Here is a 20,171-nt window from a genome sequence, read left to right as displayed (position 1 = left end):
AATTCTATCATCACTCTAGCTTTTCCCTTGTCCTCTTGCCCAGATGCTAATGGTGCTCCCCTCCTCTTCTCCAGATAAGTCCATCTCTAACCTCCTTCCAGAAAGTAACACTTATCCCTCCATTCCCCTAACAGTCTCTGTCAAGATAGTAACAAATCTCCACACACTCTCCAACCACCTCAGTATCACTGCCCAGTTGGTAACAAGTTTCCTCCAGTGTACCGTCCTCACTCCAAACCCCAACTCTCTCCTCCCAGATCTTCTTTCGACTGATATTTCACTTGACAATCCCATCCAAGCTCTTACTTATAGCTCCTTCACAAACACCAAACAGTCTTTGACTGGTCAAGTTTGCTTTTATAATCTGGTCTTGTTTCTCTTTCGGCAGTCTCTAGGGGCAGGGATTGTATTAGTGTCCTGTGGGCTGAACCGGTCTCTGATTGGGCCTTGTGCCAGTGTTCGAATGGTCTGAAAGTGGGTGGATCTTCGTTTTTATCAATGCCTGACACCATCATGTATTTTAAAATGTTAGAAATGTGGGGTCTCCTTCCCTCTCCATTGAAGTCCTACTGACACTGTCTGCTTTGAACTGGGTCCGCCTGTATTCCCAGCATGTACATCAGAGGTCAAAAAAGCATTTAATAAGCAAGGGAAGTAGTTCAGTCTGAATTTAACAGGTTTGCAGGGAAATTGTAACTGTGTACCCTCTGCAATGCTAACCGAGAGCAAGGTAGGTTGATTTGTCTTTTGTACTGAAAACACACAGTTTTCCTTTTCTTCAGTTTGTGTGTCAAGTGCAACATTGTATCCACGAGACGCTCAAGGTTTGTGCTAGTGTGACTCATCTTTTCAATTGTTTGCTTTGGTGGCCGTGGTAAGCAAATAAATGTAATCCATGCTCACCAGTGAATTCAGAATTTTGCAACTTTGTTCCCTTAAAGGGAACACCATTAACTGCTATGCGGTGTGTTTTCGTCTGGCTGGGGAGTTGGAAGGTCTCTAAAGGAGTACCACTGCATTCAATACAGATCTCCTTAAGGGGTTTGGACTTAACCCCCTTTCTGTAGGAGTACTTTGTGTTGGGGCCGGAGAGAGGGGAGTGGGTGGGTTGCTATGTGACTGCACCCTGCTTTGGTGCGGGACCCATAGGGGTGGTCTGGGGATTCTCTGTATATCTTCTTCCAGGTACACCACTCACAAGTTCAGGACAGCCCATAGCCCTTTGTCCACCCTACTGTCAGTCTCCAAAGTATGGCAGGACACTTTTCACGCACCAAAGAAATGGTTTTAGCAAGGGAGCAAGTACCTGTTGACCTTTTGGGCGACAGAACCAAGCTGTTCAAGGATTTATCTGAGCAACCATGGACCAGGGGAAGGCTCTTCAAAACTATAAACAGAGATACTGGTCAAGTATTTATTTATTTGATTTGATTTATTTTTACATTAATAGCAGGGCACTAAACCCAGAGGCATCTAGGTGCTAGTTACAGTGGAACTGCAATGGCATGGTCTGCATGGTGCAAGACCACACAAAAGGTTACAGCATAAGGATAGTTCATGAAGTCTGTATGGAAGTCATACTCTGGTACGGGGGCTACATCAGGTGTGCAAGAGGGCATGAACGGCAGCATTTGTAAAAGCAACATTTGTATGGAATCACAATCTGGTAAAGCCTCGCCTCATGGTACGGGGCCTACATCAGGTGTGCAAGAGGGCATGAAAAGCAGCACTTGTAAAAGCACCATTTGTATGGAAGCACAATCTGGTAAAGCCTCGCCTCATGGTACGGGGCCTACATCAGGTGTGCAAGAGGGCATGAAAAGCAGCACTTGTAAAAGCACCATTTGTATGGAAGCACAATCTGGTAAAGCCTTGCCTCATGGTACAGGGGGCTGTGCAGTAACAGGTGCATATGTTACATTGATTTGAGATGGTCACAAGGATAGGTAATTCAGTGGCATTATGGAGGAAAAGTAATTTGAATTTAGGGCTGCAGGTAAGTGAATTTAGCGGCATACCCCACTTGCTGGGTCGCTGATTAGCCCAATGTGGGTGCGGGATCAACAAGCCAGAGAGCAATAATACAGTAGTGGTCCAGTGCATACCGGTAAACCCTCACCCCATGAGGCAGGAGACTGCAAGGATAGCACCAGGAGTTATTAGCGGGATTCAGTGACGTAGAGTACTCCCGGAGCAATGGCGAAGGCAAAGTCTGATAATAAGTACAGATGCAATATGATAGCAATATGTGAGGCTTAGGGCAGCCCCTGGGTAAGCACTAGGGTGGAGCAGTATGAATTGTCGCAATGGCAGGATAATTTTGAAGTAGTTGGAGACCGTGAATGTAGATGTTCCACAAAAGTAACAAAGTGTTGGGGCGGGCGTACAGGAAGTACAGGACGAGCGAGTAGGAGGTATGAATCTCCTTTCCTTCAAAAGCAGTAGCTGGCACGGCAATGAGGGCAGCAACGGGTGGGATTTCTGCAAGGAGCCCTCATGTTCATGATGATACAGTGGTATTGATCGAAAGTGGGCAAATGGGAAATATGCTTCAAAGCGCTGTACGCGCCAGACAGGCCCAGAAAGGGATGTTGAGCCTTTGATGTGGGCCTTCAAGGGGGGGTCGGCATCACCTGCCGACTCCCTGGACAGGCTCATCAGGGTGATGAAGCAACCAATCCGCCATCCGAAGAGGTGGTATCCGGACACTGCAGGGCTCAGGGCTCTCGTTGCAAGGAGTGGCCGGCATGTTTGAAGAGTGCCGATGCTCCCATCGGGGTGCAGAGGCCTCAGAGAAGTGCATCCAGCATGGCGCTTCACTCTGCCTTGTGCTGGCGATATTATTCCAGTATGCACAAAGGAAGTGCTGCCGGGTCAAAGTATGGTGTCAGTTAACATTCCCTACTCTCCTACAGCCTGCAATTCAAACTCTGTGATCATAATACGGTCAAACTGTTACATCGTGGCAGGAAGGTTGTAAACTCCTGACCCTACCTCTACAGCTGTTTAAGGGACCCCATCCAAAGGTATTAGTTGAACAGGGAATGCCATTCAGAGATGACCGGTCTCAGAAGGAGAAAAAGCTTCAGAAGAGGCCACAAACCAAATAGTGACATGGAACTGAAGCTTTTTAATTTTGCCTAATGTTCCTCCTTAGAGGTGTCCCACAGGAAATGGCGTTAGCACATTGGCTACAAGCTGGAGATAAATCTGCCAACTTTCCGCCAGATTTTGGTGGAATTAGCGTTGCAGTAATTCTACTGAAATGCTCCATGCAGTCCTACGGACTCCAAATAAATTGGGACTAACACTGCTACTGCCAGACCGAGTGGCAGGAACGGTAATTCTGTTTGGTGGTAACTTGGCAGAGTTATTGCTGAGATACCACCAAGCATATAATAAGGTAGTATGTCCATGCAATGGTGTCACCACAGACGACGCCATCTAGCAACTCTTCCAAACTCCACAGGTTGAGGACAGCAGAGTTGGATTTAAGAATAGTGAGGCCCATTAGTGCAAGGGAGGACAGCACGAGATACAAGTCTCCCAAGTTGAAGAAAGGTGGTTCATATTTGCTGTAGATGCGCTGCTAATGCAGGTTCCGGCAGAAGTCCTCCGCATTCCTCTTCAGCCCCTTACCTTTGAAATATTGGCTTCACTGATCGATTGGTGAATAGCTGCAGATCTCCTTCCAATATGTGAAATACTGGGTTGGAGGGAGGGGGTGCAGCCCACCAACCAAAGGGCCTGTAACATTCAAAAAGGTGGCTGTTCATTCCCTCAAAACTGCTTGACTGGAATATGTATGTGGGCCAAATAGCCCCTCTACACAGATACAACCACTTCTCACATACAGGACTTCTTTTACATATTATGGGATTTTTGCAAGATGCCAGTGTGAATGCATGAACATATATGGCCTTTTATGACCCTGGATTTGAGGAAGGCCAAAAAGGAATGGGCAACAAGGACAGACCTTAAAACACAAGGTATAGCCACTTTGGATCACCACTGTGGTAAAATGGCACTGTAACAATATATAGGGCATGGTAGTGACCCCCAAAATGTTAAAGGAAAGGTCCCACCAGCTTGCCAGCATTGTACTATGAAGTGTAAAAATGCATGCTACCATTCAGTACTTTCCATAGTGGAGGTGGTGCTGCTACACAAAAAGGATTCAAAGTGCGCTTGCACTGGTAGCCATAAGGACTGACCAGAGCTCCCACAAGAAGTGAGTTACACTAGGGCTGAAACATACCTCACTCCAAAAAATCAGTCCATGACACACACACGCTGTCTGCAGACATGCCGGGAGTCCTACTGAAGTGGGAAAACGAACACAAAAAAAAAAAAAGAAATCCTAACAGCAAAAACAAAAACCCTGAATGGGTTGGGCTCATGATATGCAGTGAGGCGGCACAATTGAGTTGTACAATGTCTATATTTCACCACCTATCTGCCAACTAGCTATTCCTCTAGTCAAATACTTAATTTTAATGGTGTTCAGAAGTGACCATCTGCATGCATGAAGCATGGGAGGTTTTACCAATAAACACATTTTAGAAGTCACACATCAAATATTTTAGTGAAGAACACGGATCAAGAGTTATGCATTAATGTTCTGACATAAGTCGATGGAACACAGGAGATAAACATGTAAAATATACCTGTAGGGTTTAATAATTTTCTGTCCGTATCGCAAGGCACCATCCCAATCTTGCATATAAAGGCAAACCCCCATAGCTTGATACATCATGTGTAACATGTAGACATTGGTGTCCTCAAATACAGCTCCCATCTTATCCAAACTGAGCTCGCAGATCTCCAGTAGTTCACTAGGGGGTAGGTCAAAGTTAAGGAAGTCAAAATGTGCAGATGAATGCATCATACTGAAATATAAATCCTTGTGTAACAAATGCTACAAACCTTTAGTACATATGACATATACGAAAAACTCACATATTAATTCAAATACATACTGTGACGGATACCAGGGTATCGTCACTGCCTCATGGGGAGCCCCTTCATATGATTGCAGAGTGGTGGGGCCTCTACCCGATAATCTCCCTGGGGGTGGTACTCATTGGGTGGATCTCATGGGAAGGGAAGCGCTCCATGGGACCAGTGTCGATAGCCTTGGGAGAACGTGGTATTCACCACCTCCATTTCTGTCCCCTCTCTCCTCTCACCCCACTCAGTCCCCTTTGGTCCCCCACACCTCTATAGAGTAGAGGACTTCATTCACATCAATTGTACTGGGATGAGCAAGAGTGAGGTTTACCTAAGTGAAGTGCATCAAATCAATAGCACAAAGAAGATTGACCAGAGAAGCAAAAGCCCACTGTAGAACCAATATATGTGGTACAGTTTACTAGAAGCAGCCCGATGATAAAAACGCGAAGGGCTATGTACCTTGTCAAGCCAGCCCTGGAGGAGCAAGGAATGAGATGCCGGTTTTGTGGCGAGAGACCCGTGGAGAAGAGGACAAGGTGCTCTTGAGGAGGCACAAGTGTCTCTCCTAGGTGCCTGGTGCAGGATTGCGTCCAATGACGGGGAAAGAGGAAAGCCGACCGGCAAAGCGAAAGTAAGCAGAAGCCACGGAGTCGAGGAGGCGAGAAAGAGCCTACTGTTGCAGAGCCACCGAGAGCAGGACGCCAAGTGCAGAAGCAACAGCGAAGACCTGCGCTACTGCCAGGACAGACCAGAGACTGCAACAACATTTCCCAAAGGTAGGGGAAGGGCTGGGCTGGCTGATGGGACATGGAGGGGAACAAACAGAGTAAAAAGACATGTACCAATATCCTGAGAAACAGAAAGGGATAACGAAATAACTACAAGAGCCGGAACAAACTTTAAGAAATATTTTATGTGCAACAGTACCTGGCAGGAGAGTACACCAGGTCTGTTCAATTGGTCATTAAGTAGGGACACAAGTCCTGCAGAAGCAGCACACCAGGGTCGGGACCCACATGAAGTCAGGTGAGACCCGCAAAATCAGCACACAGCGGTCAAGGGGACAACACAGAGGGTTCTGGGACCCATGTAAGAGAGAAAGAGAGGAGCAGGAAGCTAAAACAAGGGTTCAAGGACCCACTACCAAAAGAAGAGACATTGGGCCTCATTAAGGGTTTGGCGGTAGCCGTGCCTGTAACAAAGGCACGGATGCCGCCAAACCCATGATTTTACTGGCACCTGTGAATGGGCAGTTACCGGGTCATGCTGAGTTCGGCGGACCCAGTAATTGCCCATTCGCGGGTGCCGGCAATAAGAGAATCCCCATCCCAATTCGGCCCCATAGGGCTGAATGGGAATGGTGAGCTCGGATGCACCGGCACCGTTCATAATGGTGCCGGTGCATCCCCGAGTTGTGCTCGCGGGTGTCGCACTGCACGCCAGGGAGGACCTGGCAGGCAGAGCGAGACCCACAAGCACAACTCGTAGTATGGGGGTACGGTTACAAAGGTGCCGGTAAGCTAACCGTTGTCACCGTACCACCAGAGTCGTAATGACGCCCATTTTCTGCAATTCTAAGATCAACTGTCAACTTTGGCAGGATAGTGAACCAGACTTGACGCTACATTTGTAAAGCTGGAGAGAGCAGTTGAAGGGACTCCCCTTTGGTATTTGGGAACTGTGTTTTGTACACATTTGGAAGAGCAGTTAAGATCAAGAAGAACAAGTTACTTCTTACCTTGTAACGTTCTTTCGATGGGATGTTCCTCCGACGTATTCCTTATCTATGATATTTGTATCTCCAGCTTGCTGACCTCGGAAAAAATGTTTCCCAGTAGAGGGCGCTGTGCGTCGACGTCCGTCGAGTAGGTGCTCCTCGACGGCCACCGTATCGACGCCGACGTCATCATGCCTATAAATGGCCACGCGCAGCGTCCGTTGCTCAGTTCCGTTTTGTAGAGTAAAGTAGTTATTGCATGAATGGTTACTACCCTTGAAGGAGCGTAAGCTGCAACCACAAGGGAAATGTTACTGCGGGGATGGATGGGAGGGGCGATAAGGAATACGTCGGAGGAACATCCCATTGAAAAAACGTTACAAGGTAAGAAGTAACTTGTTCTTCGAAGGGATTGTGTCCTCCGACGTATTCCTTATCTATGATAGACTCCCATAGCAGTGGTATGTGATTGGAGGTGGGAGTAAGAGATGCCATATTACCCTTTAAGAATGAACAGAGTGTAACACAGCTTTGCCAAATCTAGTCTCTTGACTAGAGGAGGAATTCAGGCTATAAAATTTGGTAAAGGTATGTGCGGACGACCATGTGGCAGCCGCACATATGTCTCTAATTGGTACCCCTCTTTGAAGAGCTGAGGATGCTGCGATACCCCTGGTCGAATGAGCCCTTTGATTTTGAGGGGGCTCTTTCCCTGCCAGTTTGTAGCATTCCAGAATGGCTAAAATAATCCATCTGGAGACGGTTTGTTTGGTTATTGGTAATCCTAACTTATGTCCTGCGTAACCTACAAAGAGTTGGTCTGCTTGTCTAATTTTAGCAAGTCTACTGATATAAAAACTAAAGGCTCGCTTAGGGTCCAGCCTGTGTGGTCTCTCTTCCTCTTTCCCCGGATGGGGAGGAGGATAGAATGAAGGTAGAGTAATCTTCCGAGTAATGTGAAATTCCGAAACCTTTGGGAGGAAGTTAGGCTTTACCTGTAGCACTACTTTGTCCTTGTGAAAAGTTGTATTAGGAGGTTTACAAGACAGGGCTTGTATCTCGCTAACCCTTCTAGCAGATGTTAATGCTACCAATAAAACAGTTTTGAGGGTGAGAAACTTCAATGAACAAGAGTGGAGTGGTTCAAAAGGAGCACCCTTTAGGAAGTTTAAAACTAGATTTAAGGTACATAAGGGAACTTGGAATGGTCTTGGAGGGTAAACATTAGTTAGACCTTTCAGGTATTGTATTACCAATGGAATTTTGAAATACGATGGCAGTGCGCTTAAAGATCGATAGCGCTGCGAGATAGCCCTTAATAGTGCCAATTTGAAGGCCCGAATTTGCCAAATAAAGTAAGAAGGATAACACCCCAGGTGTACCACATGAAAAGGGTTCGATATTCTTATCTCTGCACCAGCTGCAAAATTTATTCCAAAGGCAGCGGTATAGAGTCTTAGTTGCTGGTCTTCTGGCCGAAAGCAACACCTCCATGACGTCATCTGGAAGGTCCCAATCCTTGTACCTCAACCTTTCAGATACCAAGCGTGAAGGTTGAGGGTCTTGATGGCTGGATGGGGAACCTGACCTCCCTTCTGCGAGAGAAGATCCTCTCTGTACGATAGACGAATTGGAGGACAGATGGACATGTCCAGAAGGTCCGGGTACCACGTTCTCCTGGCCCAATCCGGGGCAATTAGGATCATGGTCTTCTGAAACCTTCTCAACCTCCTGATCATTTGAGGAATGACAGGGACCGAAGGAAACACTACAGAAGTGGGAACTCCCAGTCCACTACGAACGCGTCTCCTAGAGCTCCTCTCGGGGGAAATTCCCTTGAGCAAAATCTGTCGCACTTCCTGTTGATACTGGTGGCGAACAGATCCACTTGAGGGGTTCCCCAAAGGGCGAAGATCTCTTGAAGGACTTCCTGAGCTATCTCCCATTCGTGGGAGACTGTGTTCTGCCTGCTCAGAGCGTCCGCTGTCAAGATCTTCTCTCCGGCTAGGTGAATTGCCGATAGAGAGATTCCTTCCTGAATTGCCCAAAACCATAGCTGCATCGCCTCCCTGCACAGTGGCAGTGACCCTACGCCTCCTCTTTTGTTGAGGTAGTGCATGGCCACTGTATTGTCCGTCATTATCAGGACGTTTCTCCCCCGTACAGACGGCAGAAAAGCCTTCAGTGCCAGTCTGATGGCTCTCAGCTCCAACAGGTTGATGTGTAGTCTGGACTCCGATGGAGACCAACGACCGCTGATGGTCAAGTCTTTGGCATGGGCTCCCCACCCCGTGAGTGAGGCGTCTGTGACTACTGTTATCTCCGGCCATGGTTGCCAAAACAGTTCTCCTTTCAAGGTGTTCTCTGGAGAGGCCCACCATTGAAGGTCGTGGGCTACCTTGTCCGGAATCCGGAGGAGATCTGTCATCCTCCCTGAGAATTGTGACCACTGAGTCCTCAGTGCCCACTGAAGGGATCTCATTCTCAGGCGAGCCTCTGGCACAAGGAATATGCAAGATGCCATGAGGCCTAGCAACCTCAAAAAGTCGTAGGCTGGGAGACATTGGGCATTTTGAAACCTGGTGACCATCTGCAGAATATCTTGAGCCCTCACCTCTGGTGGCGAGGCTTTTCCCAGGGACGTGTCCAGGACTGCTCCAATGAACTGGAGTCTCTGTGATGGTATCATCTGTGACTTCTTTAAATTGAGGGAGAAGCCCAGCCTGTGAAGGGAGTGGCAGACATAATCTCGTTGGATCCGAGCTTGTTCCGAAGAAACTGCTCTGATCAACCAATCGTCCAGGTAGGGGTAGACGTGAATCCCTTCCCTCCTTAGACTTGCAGCCACAACCGACATTAGCTTGGTGAAGAACCTCGGGCGGAGGTCAGCCCAAATGGCAGAACTCGAAATTGATAATGAGAGTTGCCAATTGCGAACCTCAGGTACTTCCTGTGCTTGGGATGGATAGGCACATAGAAATAAGCATCCTGAAGGTCCAGAGATACCAACCAGTCCTGAAGCTGGAGGGCCTGAAGGATCTGAGAGAGAGTTACCATCTTGAACTTGTCTTTCCTGAGGAACTTGTTCAATTCTCGTAAGTCCAGGATGGGTCTCAGTCCTCCGTCTTTCTTTGGTATGAGAAAGTAGGGGGGAGTACCAGCCCTTGTTCCTGTCCGCTACAGGTACCGGTTCTATGGCACTTTTCTCTAGCAGGTCTACAACTTCCTGCAAGAGGAGCGGATCCGGCACTTTCAGAGAGCTGTTCCCCGGTGGATGTCTCTGAGGGATGCGTAGAAAAGGCAGGCAGTTACCTTGGGCAACTGTCTCCAATGCCCAAGCATCTGACGTAATAGCCTGCCATTCCGTCAGATGGTGAGTTAACCTGCCCCCTACAGGTGTCTTGTGATGGGAGACCTCAGAGTGGTTTGGGAGCGGCTGATGCAGTTGCCGAAGGTAAAGCGGCTCCTGCTGATGCGGCTTTCTTTGCTTTAGCCCGTCCACCACGGGTAAATTTTCCTTGGTCTCTTTGAGTCGGCCGTCCTCTGCCTCTTCCATATGAGGAATAATAGCGAAAGGACCCTCCTCTCCAAGAGGATCCTGAGGGACGAAAATTAGTTTGTCGGATTGCAGCTCCTAGTGACTTAGCTGCTGCTTTAGATGTTTGTAGTTTTTCCAAACTGTCATCCGCCTTTTTACAAAATAGGGAAGAACCGTCAAAGGGCATATTTAAAAGTCTGGCCTGTACGTCAGAAGCAAAGCCGGACTTTCTCAACCACGCATGCCTGCGGATTGTGGTACTTGCCACCATGGCCCTGCTGATACTGTCAGCAGAATCAATGCCAGTTGGAAGGGACTCACACATTGCATCTTTACCATCTCTGATGATATTTAAAAATGCGTCCCTTTCTTCTCCTTCCGGTATGCAGTCAGCCGCCGATGAAGCACACTCCCAAAGAGTGTGGCTGAACCTAGCAAGCGTACAAGTTGCATTAATAGATTTTAAAGCCATGCTACAGGCTGAGAAGACTTTCTTAGCCATGGCATCATATTTTTTATCATCCCTATCCTGAGGAGCATTGGGGTAGGCAGAAGTATTGCCTGATGAAGTTGCAGCCTGGACCACAAGACTCTCTGGAGTAGGGTGCTTAGATAGGTATTCAGGGTCAGCAGCAGATACCCTATATTTTGCTGACAACTTCTTGTTAACCGCAGGGACAACTTCAGGAGTTTCCCAGTTAGTTAAAATCTTTCTTTGTAAAGCAGAATGAAAGGGAACCACAGGATCCTCCTGTGGACCTTTATCCAGAATATCTGTGAGGTCGTCCTGTTGAAAAACAGGTGAAGGTGCAGACCAACCCATGAACTCCATAATTCTTGAGATTAGGGTTCTATAAGGGGTATCAGCATGTTCCTCTGGGTCTGGTTTGACAAATTCCACTTCTGGGGAAGTGTCTAGGCCACTTGCTTCCTGTAATGCATCCTGAAGGGAGTTCAACCTTCTTTCCTCAGAGGCAAAAGTCTCTGGTTCAGGTAATGTGGTCCTCTGCAGCCCAAAAGGCCTTTCTTGATCAGAATCTTCCCTTTCTTCAAAAATTGAAGTTAAGGGGGGATGCTCTGGTCTGTGAAATGGTATAAAACCCATCTCTAAGGCAGAGGGAGCCATCATCAGTGGCCTTGAAAAGGTCGATGTCGTTGACGCCGATGTAAAAATCCTCGAAGGCGCCGACAAAGGCGTCGAGAAAACTGGAAGAGGCCTCGAAGAACTCGAGAGGATTGGAATCCTGCTCGAGGATGTCGACGACTTTCTCGACGTCGTTGGCTGTGGAGTAGCCGTGGGTCTTTCTTTTATCGGCGTCAATGTCGACTCGATCGACGGATGCGTCGAAGAACCCTTCGATACCGGCGTCGATGGCGCCGATCTATGCTTCGAAGGGGCTTTCGACGATGGCGTCGAAGATGCTTTACTTCCCGATGGCTCATGGCGCTTTCGGGTCGACTCTTTCGCCGGGTGCTTCGACTCGCGGCGTTTAGATTTTTTGGGCTTTTCACTCGGGGTATCACCCTCAGCTGACTTCGAGGGGGACGAGGCTGCTTTCTCGAAGACGCTTAGCATCTTTTTTCTGAATTCCTCCCACTCAGCTTGAGAGCTGTGTTTTGTGGGGCAATTTACTCTTTCAGGGGAACTAGAAGACGATGATAAAGGGGATCTTCTTCGTCTTTTTTTCGAGTGTCTAGACCTCGACGAGTGGTGGGAGCCACTTCGAGACCTAGACCGAGAATGCTTTCGACGGTGAGGAGACGAATTTCTCGACTCTACCGCGGAAACTTTCGAGGAAGTTAAAATTGACTTACCTCTCTCGAGCTTCCCCTTACGCTCCTTCAAGGCTTTCGCCGTCATGGATAGGCATTCCTCACACTCCGAACACTGGTGTTCGATTCCCAGACACCACAAACAGATCCTGTGAGGATCCGTCAACGACATTTTCTTCCCACAGTCTCTGCATTTTTTGAAACCGGACCGAGGAGTCGTTGGGTCGGAGGAGGAAGCCATTGAGTACGAGTCGGTTTTCTCGAGGAATATGAATATATATCGAGTGATGAACTGAGCAACGGTATTCTGAGGCACACGAAGCGTGGAAAAACGGAACTGAGCAACGGACGCTGCGTGTGGCCGTTTATAGGCATGATGACGTCGGCGTCGATACAGTGGCCGTCGAGGAGCACCTACTCGACGGACGTCGACGCACAGCGCCCCCTACTGGGAAATTTCTTTTCCGAGGCCAGCAAGATGGAGATACAAATATCATAGATAAGGAATACGTCGGAGGAAACAATCCCTTCGAATGTTTAACTTAAAGAATCACTCCTTGTGTTTTCTCATCAAGAACTGAACAATCAAATCCATATTCAGAGTGAAAGATGCCTCCTTCTGGATTAAGAAGACACACAGTTTTTCCTTAGTTAGTCTAGAGTGTAAGGGACGGAAATAGCTTTGGAAACCGGACAGTCAACATTTTATTTTACTGGACATCCTGACAAAGTCCTTAGTATTTGTTTTTGAGGTAGGGCAACCCCTGATTGAAATAGGGTTTTTCCTTTTCTTTACTTTTAAAAATAAAAGACTTTACCAACAAACATGCCACCATTGTGTCAGGCTCGTACTTATGCATCCTTAGTACCCGGCGAAGGCACAATCAGAATGAAACAACCATTCTGATTGGCCCTCGCCGAGGCATTACTTGGCCATCCCCGCTACGAGCCTCCACACGGCTGAAGGCTTCCATCGTCCCCCGCTGGGGACGCAGGTACGTTTTTTTTCTCCCCATGCCTCTCTTGCTCTCTCTCAACCCCACCTACCTTCTTCTCCTTTTTTTTGGGAGCAGACGCGCCAGGACCCCTTCTGTTTCCAGCGTGTCCGCTCCCGATGGTCACCATGGAAAGGGAAAACGGACTCAGTTTTCCCTTTCCCGGCGGCCATTTTTTTTGGTCTTTTTTTTCTTCTTCTTTTTCTGTCCCGAAACGGGACAGAAAAAAATGCTTTTAGTGCCCCGGTCACGCAAATCTTGCAGGCAGGGGGTTCGCTCGGGCCTATAACTATGGGCCCCGGGGCATTACCTGAGTCGGTAATGCCCCCGCCGCTCAAGTCATATTGCTTAATTACGCACCCCTTACAATACATAATTGTGTCTTACTGGACAATTTTAAAGCATGTGGACATATCCTAACATTGAGCTCAATCAATGATAATACATTATATATTTATTTAATTTATCAATGTGTTCCATTATATAAAAATATATAGACCCTTTCTGTATATAACGAAGCATAACTACCAGGGTATACAATTTGGATTCTGCATGTCACCAACGAATCTCACAAATATATAAGGGAACAACACGCAGGTTGCCTGTAAATAAATAATGGTACTCCTAAAAAACCCCAATGCAGATCTATTCACTCCAATCCCAAACATATGTGGTGTCCTGCTGTCCCCAATTCAAACATACTTGTACTACAGGCCTTCCGTAAGTGTCGATTCAGTCGGTAGAGTGGGATTTGTCAGGGCATTATTTTTGTATGAAGACAGCACAGGGATGACTTTCCGTTTGCACTGCTATGTAAACCCATACGGATCATCATAGATCCTCATATATATCCTTATGTATGTAATATATCAGACAGCTATGACTTAACAATGTAAACGCATTGTAGAACTGAAGAATACTAATGTAGTCTAATCAGTGATTGAAGAATTAATTTGATGTGAAATAAAAGCACCCATATGATGTTGTATAAATGTTGGCAAGTTTATCTGATCTACAAATGGAACATCATTTTGGAGGGGGGCTTTCATTTTGATTTGAACAAGTGTGATTAAGATTTCAAAGGTAAAATAACATACAGAAGCAATTACGTACACACTAACAGTATCGTTACAGGTTATTGAGTTCACAATAATTTGAGTGGATGTGTGATGAACTCCTTTGCTTTATTGTGGAGACTTCTAGTGGGGTGACCAAAGGTGCTGGAGTCCTCCAGAGGACAGTGGATGATGGCCCCGGGGACAATATGGGGAAGATCTCCTGGTCTCCCCGCCCTTGGCTCCGATCACTGACCAGGAGACAGTGAAATGCCAGAAAAAGGTGGAGCTGACCCTTTTAGGGCATTGCTGGGAGGCCCACCACCTCACACAGAGCAGTGTAGCAAGTTCCCAACACAGGCAAAATATGATGTAGGCCGCAACCTTACCAGAAACCATCACAACCACCCCAAAAAACACTCACAACACTTACTGCGGGTCCCTCCATAGAGGCAGATCCACTGTGGTCTGAATGTCAGGCACAAGCGCAAACTCACGTGCAAAAAATCCAAGATGGTAGACTGGCTTCGTAAAAAGCCAAGGTTTAGTCACGCTGCTCAGATTACACAATCTGACAGTCTACACCTGTGGGGCTAAAGCAATTCCAGAGCACTCAATAAAACGCAGCACCAATGAGGTGGTACACATGCAGGCCATAACACCCAGGCCCGCACACAACAGATTTGCTAGAAACTGATTAAAGACACCAGGCACTGAGAAGAATCATACTGATCCCTCACTGAAACCCTGCATCAAGTCTCCTCCCAGGTGGCCAGGGAAAGGCAGACACTTCCTGATCCTGACCTTGGTGGTGGTGTGGGAGGATCACCTGGAAGGAGACAGGGCTCAGGGAGGTGAGGAGATCCCGTGGGATGATACGCGATATTTCTCCTCTGAAAGGAAGTGCCTTCCTGGGTTGCCAAAACAGGTAATGGCATATTGTCATTATAATGACCCTGACCCACATATAAGACCTGTAACCTGGGGTACAAGTTCTGTTAAATCCAAGCCAACCTTATTAACAGAAAGATCTTTTAAGAATAAATACCAGCCTTGCTACCAAAGGTATAATGTAAAAGGATCTAGAGAAAATGCCTTGAATCAAATGTCTTCACCTGTAACAACCAATTCTAACAGTCCATTTTTTTATTAGTTGAAGGGAAATAAATCTACCCTTAAAAGTAACTCAATTGTTAAAAGAACAAACTTTGCCAAAGGGGACAAGTCCCATAATCCCATAAGTACTGGGACGAGGAAGAGGGCTGAAGAGGCATGCAGTTGCTGTAGTCAGGCAATTAAGCCAAAGAGGCCACACCTAAGAGAACCTGGGAGGCATAAAAGACCCCTCCGGAGCAGGCAATAGGAAGGAGAGGACGGAGCTGGAAGTGTGACTAGAATGCAAGCTGTAGAAGTAGTAGCAGAAGGAAGAAGGCACGAAGCTGGCAAAACAAGCAGAAGTGGGAGAACAAGAGGGAAGCTGGAACGTGGAGACAGCAGATTGCACCTGCTTGTTCTGAGAGGGTCCTGTTCCCCCCCCAAACTCTGAAGTGCAGAGACTGCGCAGTGGAAGACGTGCAGGAAAGATGTCTTTACCCAGGAAAGCCCGATTGCCGTGGTTGCCACGCAGGCAGTGAACGTGCTGGAGACTGAGGCGAGGAGCAGTTGTCAAGAGGTGGGTCTCAGTAGCAAGAGGGTCTCCATAAACATGTGGCCATACCGCAGACACCTCCACAGAGAAAGGGTGTGGGTCTCTAAGAAGCCAAAAGCAGTAGAAGTCGTGGCAGAAATCATGGCAGTAGTGGGACCCGCAGAGAAAGTGTTAAAGCCGGTGAGTGAAGCACAGAGTTCTAGTACCTGGCGCAAGCATTACCGGCAACAGTATCCAGTTCCCTGTTCTCTCGCATATGGTTTAAAGCGAGTAGAAGTTGTTAATTGAACATGAAATACCTTATCAATGGAAATATAGCACTCATGTTTAATATGAAAATCCTTTTAAACGCGTAGAAAGCAAACGCTGCTCAAATGCATTGTTCAACTTTTAACGACTGTTACCAGTGGAAGGAGTGGCCGAGTGTCACTAATTAACAAGAGTGAACATTACCGAATACCTAATCTTGATAAAACAATTGTTGAAACCTTTAACTTGGGAAAACTACATGAAGGAGTGGTCGCATGTGCCTAACTGTGATTCCCAAAGGAGGACTGAACTCTATCCTTCACTTTCACACGGGAATGCAATTCGATACCAATCTAGAAACATTAAAAACAATGTCAAAGAGTGGTCGCGTGTGCCTTATTACGATTCCTAAAGAAAGACTGAAACCTATTCTTTAATCTAACATGGCATACCATTCACATATAAAAAGTAAAAGTGTATATATTATTGAAGAAGAGAACAATCATTGCCCAAGCCAACGGTCTCCCCATATTAACAGTGAAACCAGCCTTTCCCAGAGTTAAAAAGCAATCTTACTGTACTGCAAAGTTAATAACAGTTCAATTGGCCTGGGATACAAGGGTGCAAGCATTACCTGAAGCTAAGAGAGTGGCACCACGGCTCTGGGTAATCACCTGGGCTGAGAAAGTTAGGGAAGGAAAACTGGCTGCTTGCAAAGACTTTTTTGAAGTTGACACAACCTGTAGTGCCCGAGACTGTGGAAGACAGAGAGAAGTGAGTCCTAAAGGCAAACCCAGGTTGTTATTGTGGGAGAAAGACATGAGAGGCAAAGAGGCTGCCCCTTTTGAATTAAGTTATTCAGAGGAAGAGTGGCTTGCCTACTTGAAGGTGTTAACTTTGAAGTGTATCTTGTCGAAGCCTGTCTAGAAGTACAAATCACTCAAGCTGTGGTAGTAGTCCAAAGTACTGAAGCTGTGGTGGTACATCTGGTTGTCAGTAGATGCAACATTGTAGTAGTCTAAACAAAGTGGAGTACTGTGAGACAAAAGTGACAGCTCTCATAGTGAATCAAGTAGAAGTGAAGTTGTTGAAGTGGAAGCAGCAAAACTGAGCAGTCATCCTGACAAATATAGAATTGTGAATTCTAAAACTATAATTAAAGAACTACTAACTTTTAACCAAGAACTGTGTATCACTGACAGTTGTGGATATTGCATTTCTTTTTAGCTGTGGCAAGCCTTTTTGAAGAGGTGACAAAGCATTGTGGCTGGGATTACCATTAGTGCCATTTGGTGGAAGTGGACAGTGGATATTTCACCAAGAAGAAGAGATTTGCTATCATTGGAACTTTGGTTAACAAACCTTACTTTGACTTTGGAACATAAATAACTGATTTGAGACATTTCGTTCTTTGGTTGAATATTAGCAGAATAGACATTGAATCCTGGGGAAGGGAAATCTCCCAGGACATTAAAAGGTTATTCAGAAACTGTGGATATTGTTCATGTTATGTTGCATTGCCATATATTTTCTTAGTGTACTTATTGCTTAATGTGAGGGCCAGTTATCCTGCGTTAGAGTGTTTCCCTTAGCTTTGATTAGGCAGGGAAATCATCAGTAGAGTAGGGATAGTGAGGCATGTTTGATCACATTTCTTTTGAGAATAAAATGGCATGTTTTGATAAATCATCAAACAGTTGTCCGCCTCGCATTACTGGCCCCTCACAGCACAAGAATATGCCATAGACATACAGAATAAATGAATTAAACACACTAATGAATAGAACAAAGAGCAATGCGTTTATTTCCCTGCAGAATAGTATTCCATTTTCAGTTTCAGTTTCTCATAAATTATGGGGCAAAGACATCTAGAGCGAGGACTCCCTGTTATGGGAAGTTCGTTTTCCATTTTTTGACCTTTGAAATTTGGGGTTTTGATAAGAAGTACATCAATAGCACTAACCAATTGTCCTGGCACATATCCAGGAAAATTTAATGTGAGGAACAGTGCATCAGCTGTTAAAAAATCTGATGGATTATTCAATGCACCCTAAACTATGCCATGCATGATATTACAGGACTTTCATAAAATTGTCACTGCATCTCAGATGGCAGAGCTGACAGATAGTAACGGGGGTGACAGTGGGCACCTTTTATTCTCAAAGAGGTCAATTCTAGATAAATCTAAGGTAATGTCAACTTTCAGGGATCTACCAGAAACTTGATCAGCACCCTATTGAGAACTATGTACACGGAACAAAATCTAGTGAAACATCACTAAAAATGGAGACGCCTTATATGCAGTGTATACTACTGCATATTACATCTATTATAAATCAATACAATAATCTACTCATATTTAATCTTCATTGCGGGAATCCTTTAATGCTATGTTGATTGTGTTTTCATGTCAGAGGTAGAAGGAATAACTACCAATGCATTTCGGACCTTCTGGTCCATCCTCCGGGCCGATTTTGCCCTTCAATGTCTAGTGTCACTATGGATGCTTGCAAATCTGATTATAATGGAGATTATTCCTCTAAAACCTGGCCTTTTGCAGCACCTTAAGTAATTCTTTCAGAATTATTTCTGAAATTCAGGAGAGAGTTTACCAAAGAACCTTGTCCGCCATGACCCTTTCACGAATATTCCATATACGTATGTTAAGTTTCCCTTGAAAGATGAGAAAAAGCTGTATTGTGTATTGTGAAGAAGTCACGCGCTCATAGTGGAAACAATGAATTACTTAAGGGGCTACAAGGGACCAGGTTCTACAGTGATCATCTCCCTCATTATCAGATTTGTGAGCATCCATAGTAACACTAGACATTGAAGGAAAGAATCAGGCCGAGGATGGACCACAACGTCCAAAATGTATTGGCTGTCATTCTTTATGCCTCTGACATGAAAACACAATCAACATAGCATTAAAGGATGCAGACAATGAAGATGAAATATTTTGTCTGAGTATATTGTATAGATGGTTAATAGAAGTAATAAGGAGTAGTATTCACTACATTTAAGGCGTCCCCATTTCTGGTGATGTTTCACTAGATTTTGTTCTGAAAGCTGACAGTCATATTCTGCTAGCCAAAAAAAGTATACTGGAAAATGCAATGAGAGACAAGGTGCTTGGTCTAGCCAGAATAGCAAAAGCGTGACCACTGCAATGGATTTCTAGGGGGGAAAGGGGCCAAGCCTTAACATTTGAGATTAAGCATCAAGGAACTCTGCCAATATTTGAGGGGATTAGAGAGTGATCAGAATAAATAATGCCACGCCATTAATTCCTTACCAGTAGGGTGGGAGTGCTTACAATTGCACATCCTGTGGTTCTGCAATTAGGATTTCCATTTGAATACATTGATTTTTCACCTGTTCGTTCCCATGTGTCAGATGGCAACTGGTGGGACAGGAAGAACATTTCAAGAGGTTCATTGGTGGAAAATGTACACCTGGACCTAGTAATATTCCAAGCTCTTAAAAGTCATCTTTGAGAAGATTCTTTCTTCCCACTCCGTAAATGATGGTACTCCTGTTCCTGGGAGGCTCACATTCCACCATCATCTGGAGAGAAGGGGGCTACAGACCAGCCAAAATCCTTCAGCATTGAAATACCCTGTCCTATTATCCCTTCTGAAGCCTCTGCCACTCCTTGCTACAATGCCATCTGCTTTATTTTGACCACTCATGACCTCACCATATTACCATTCCCTGAAAGACAACACTGGCTTGTGGATATGTGGCCCATTCATCGGCTCTGCTAGCCAACTATTTCACCTTCCCAGTGGACCAGAGTTGAAGCCACTACATTCCCACATATTGATAGCAGTGCATCTTTCCCACAGATGTCTCAATACAAAGGCTCTGCTGCCCGAGGGTCCGTTCCCCAAACTGGGTGTTACCCCATTGGGAATGGGCCTCAGGGGAGATGGGAGAGGAAGGGAGGACAACGAAGAGGTCACTATGGAAGATGACCTGAGGCACAGTAGTTGTCTGAGTGACAGGGCTTTGGACTTGGAATGTTACGGATGTCACTGGAATGATATGACACCATAAGAGAGTTGTTTGGAGGCTGTGATAGATGTGCCCATAGGGAATGGAAGGTAGACGGAGAGGACCCCTTGGTAAGGAGCCTGTCACAGCCAAGTGATTAACAGACAGCTCACATCGAAGTTATAACTTGTGTGTCTTTTAATATACCCAAAACTAAATAAGGGATCAGGTTTAACAGATCGCACGG

At 46.0% G+C, this 20,171-nt stretch overlaps 1 protein-coding gene across 1 annotated transcript in view; it reads right to left on the bottom strand.

The window, feature by feature from the left end:
* Positions 1 to 20,171, bottom strand: part of SMYD2 (SET and MYND domain containing 2) — a 349,576-nt gene that overhangs the window by 45,995 nt on the left and 283,410 nt on the right. The window contains exon 10 of the mRNA XM_069608562.1: positions 4,668 to 4,842. Within this exon, the coding sequence (XP_069464663.1) occupies positions 4,668 to 4,842 (175 nt within the window). The remainder of the gene's footprint in view (positions 1 to 4,667; positions 4,843 to 20,171) is intronic.

The sequence above is a fragment of the Ambystoma mexicanum genome, chromosome 4q, assembly GCF_040938575.1.
Source record: "Ambystoma mexicanum isolate Mex_15411 chromosome 4q, UKY_AmexF1_1, whole genome shotgun sequence".
NCBI classification, from domain to species: Eukaryota; Metazoa; Chordata; class Amphibia; order Caudata; family Ambystomatidae; genus Ambystoma; species Ambystoma mexicanum.
This window is presented reverse-complemented; position numbering and strand designations above follow the sequence as displayed.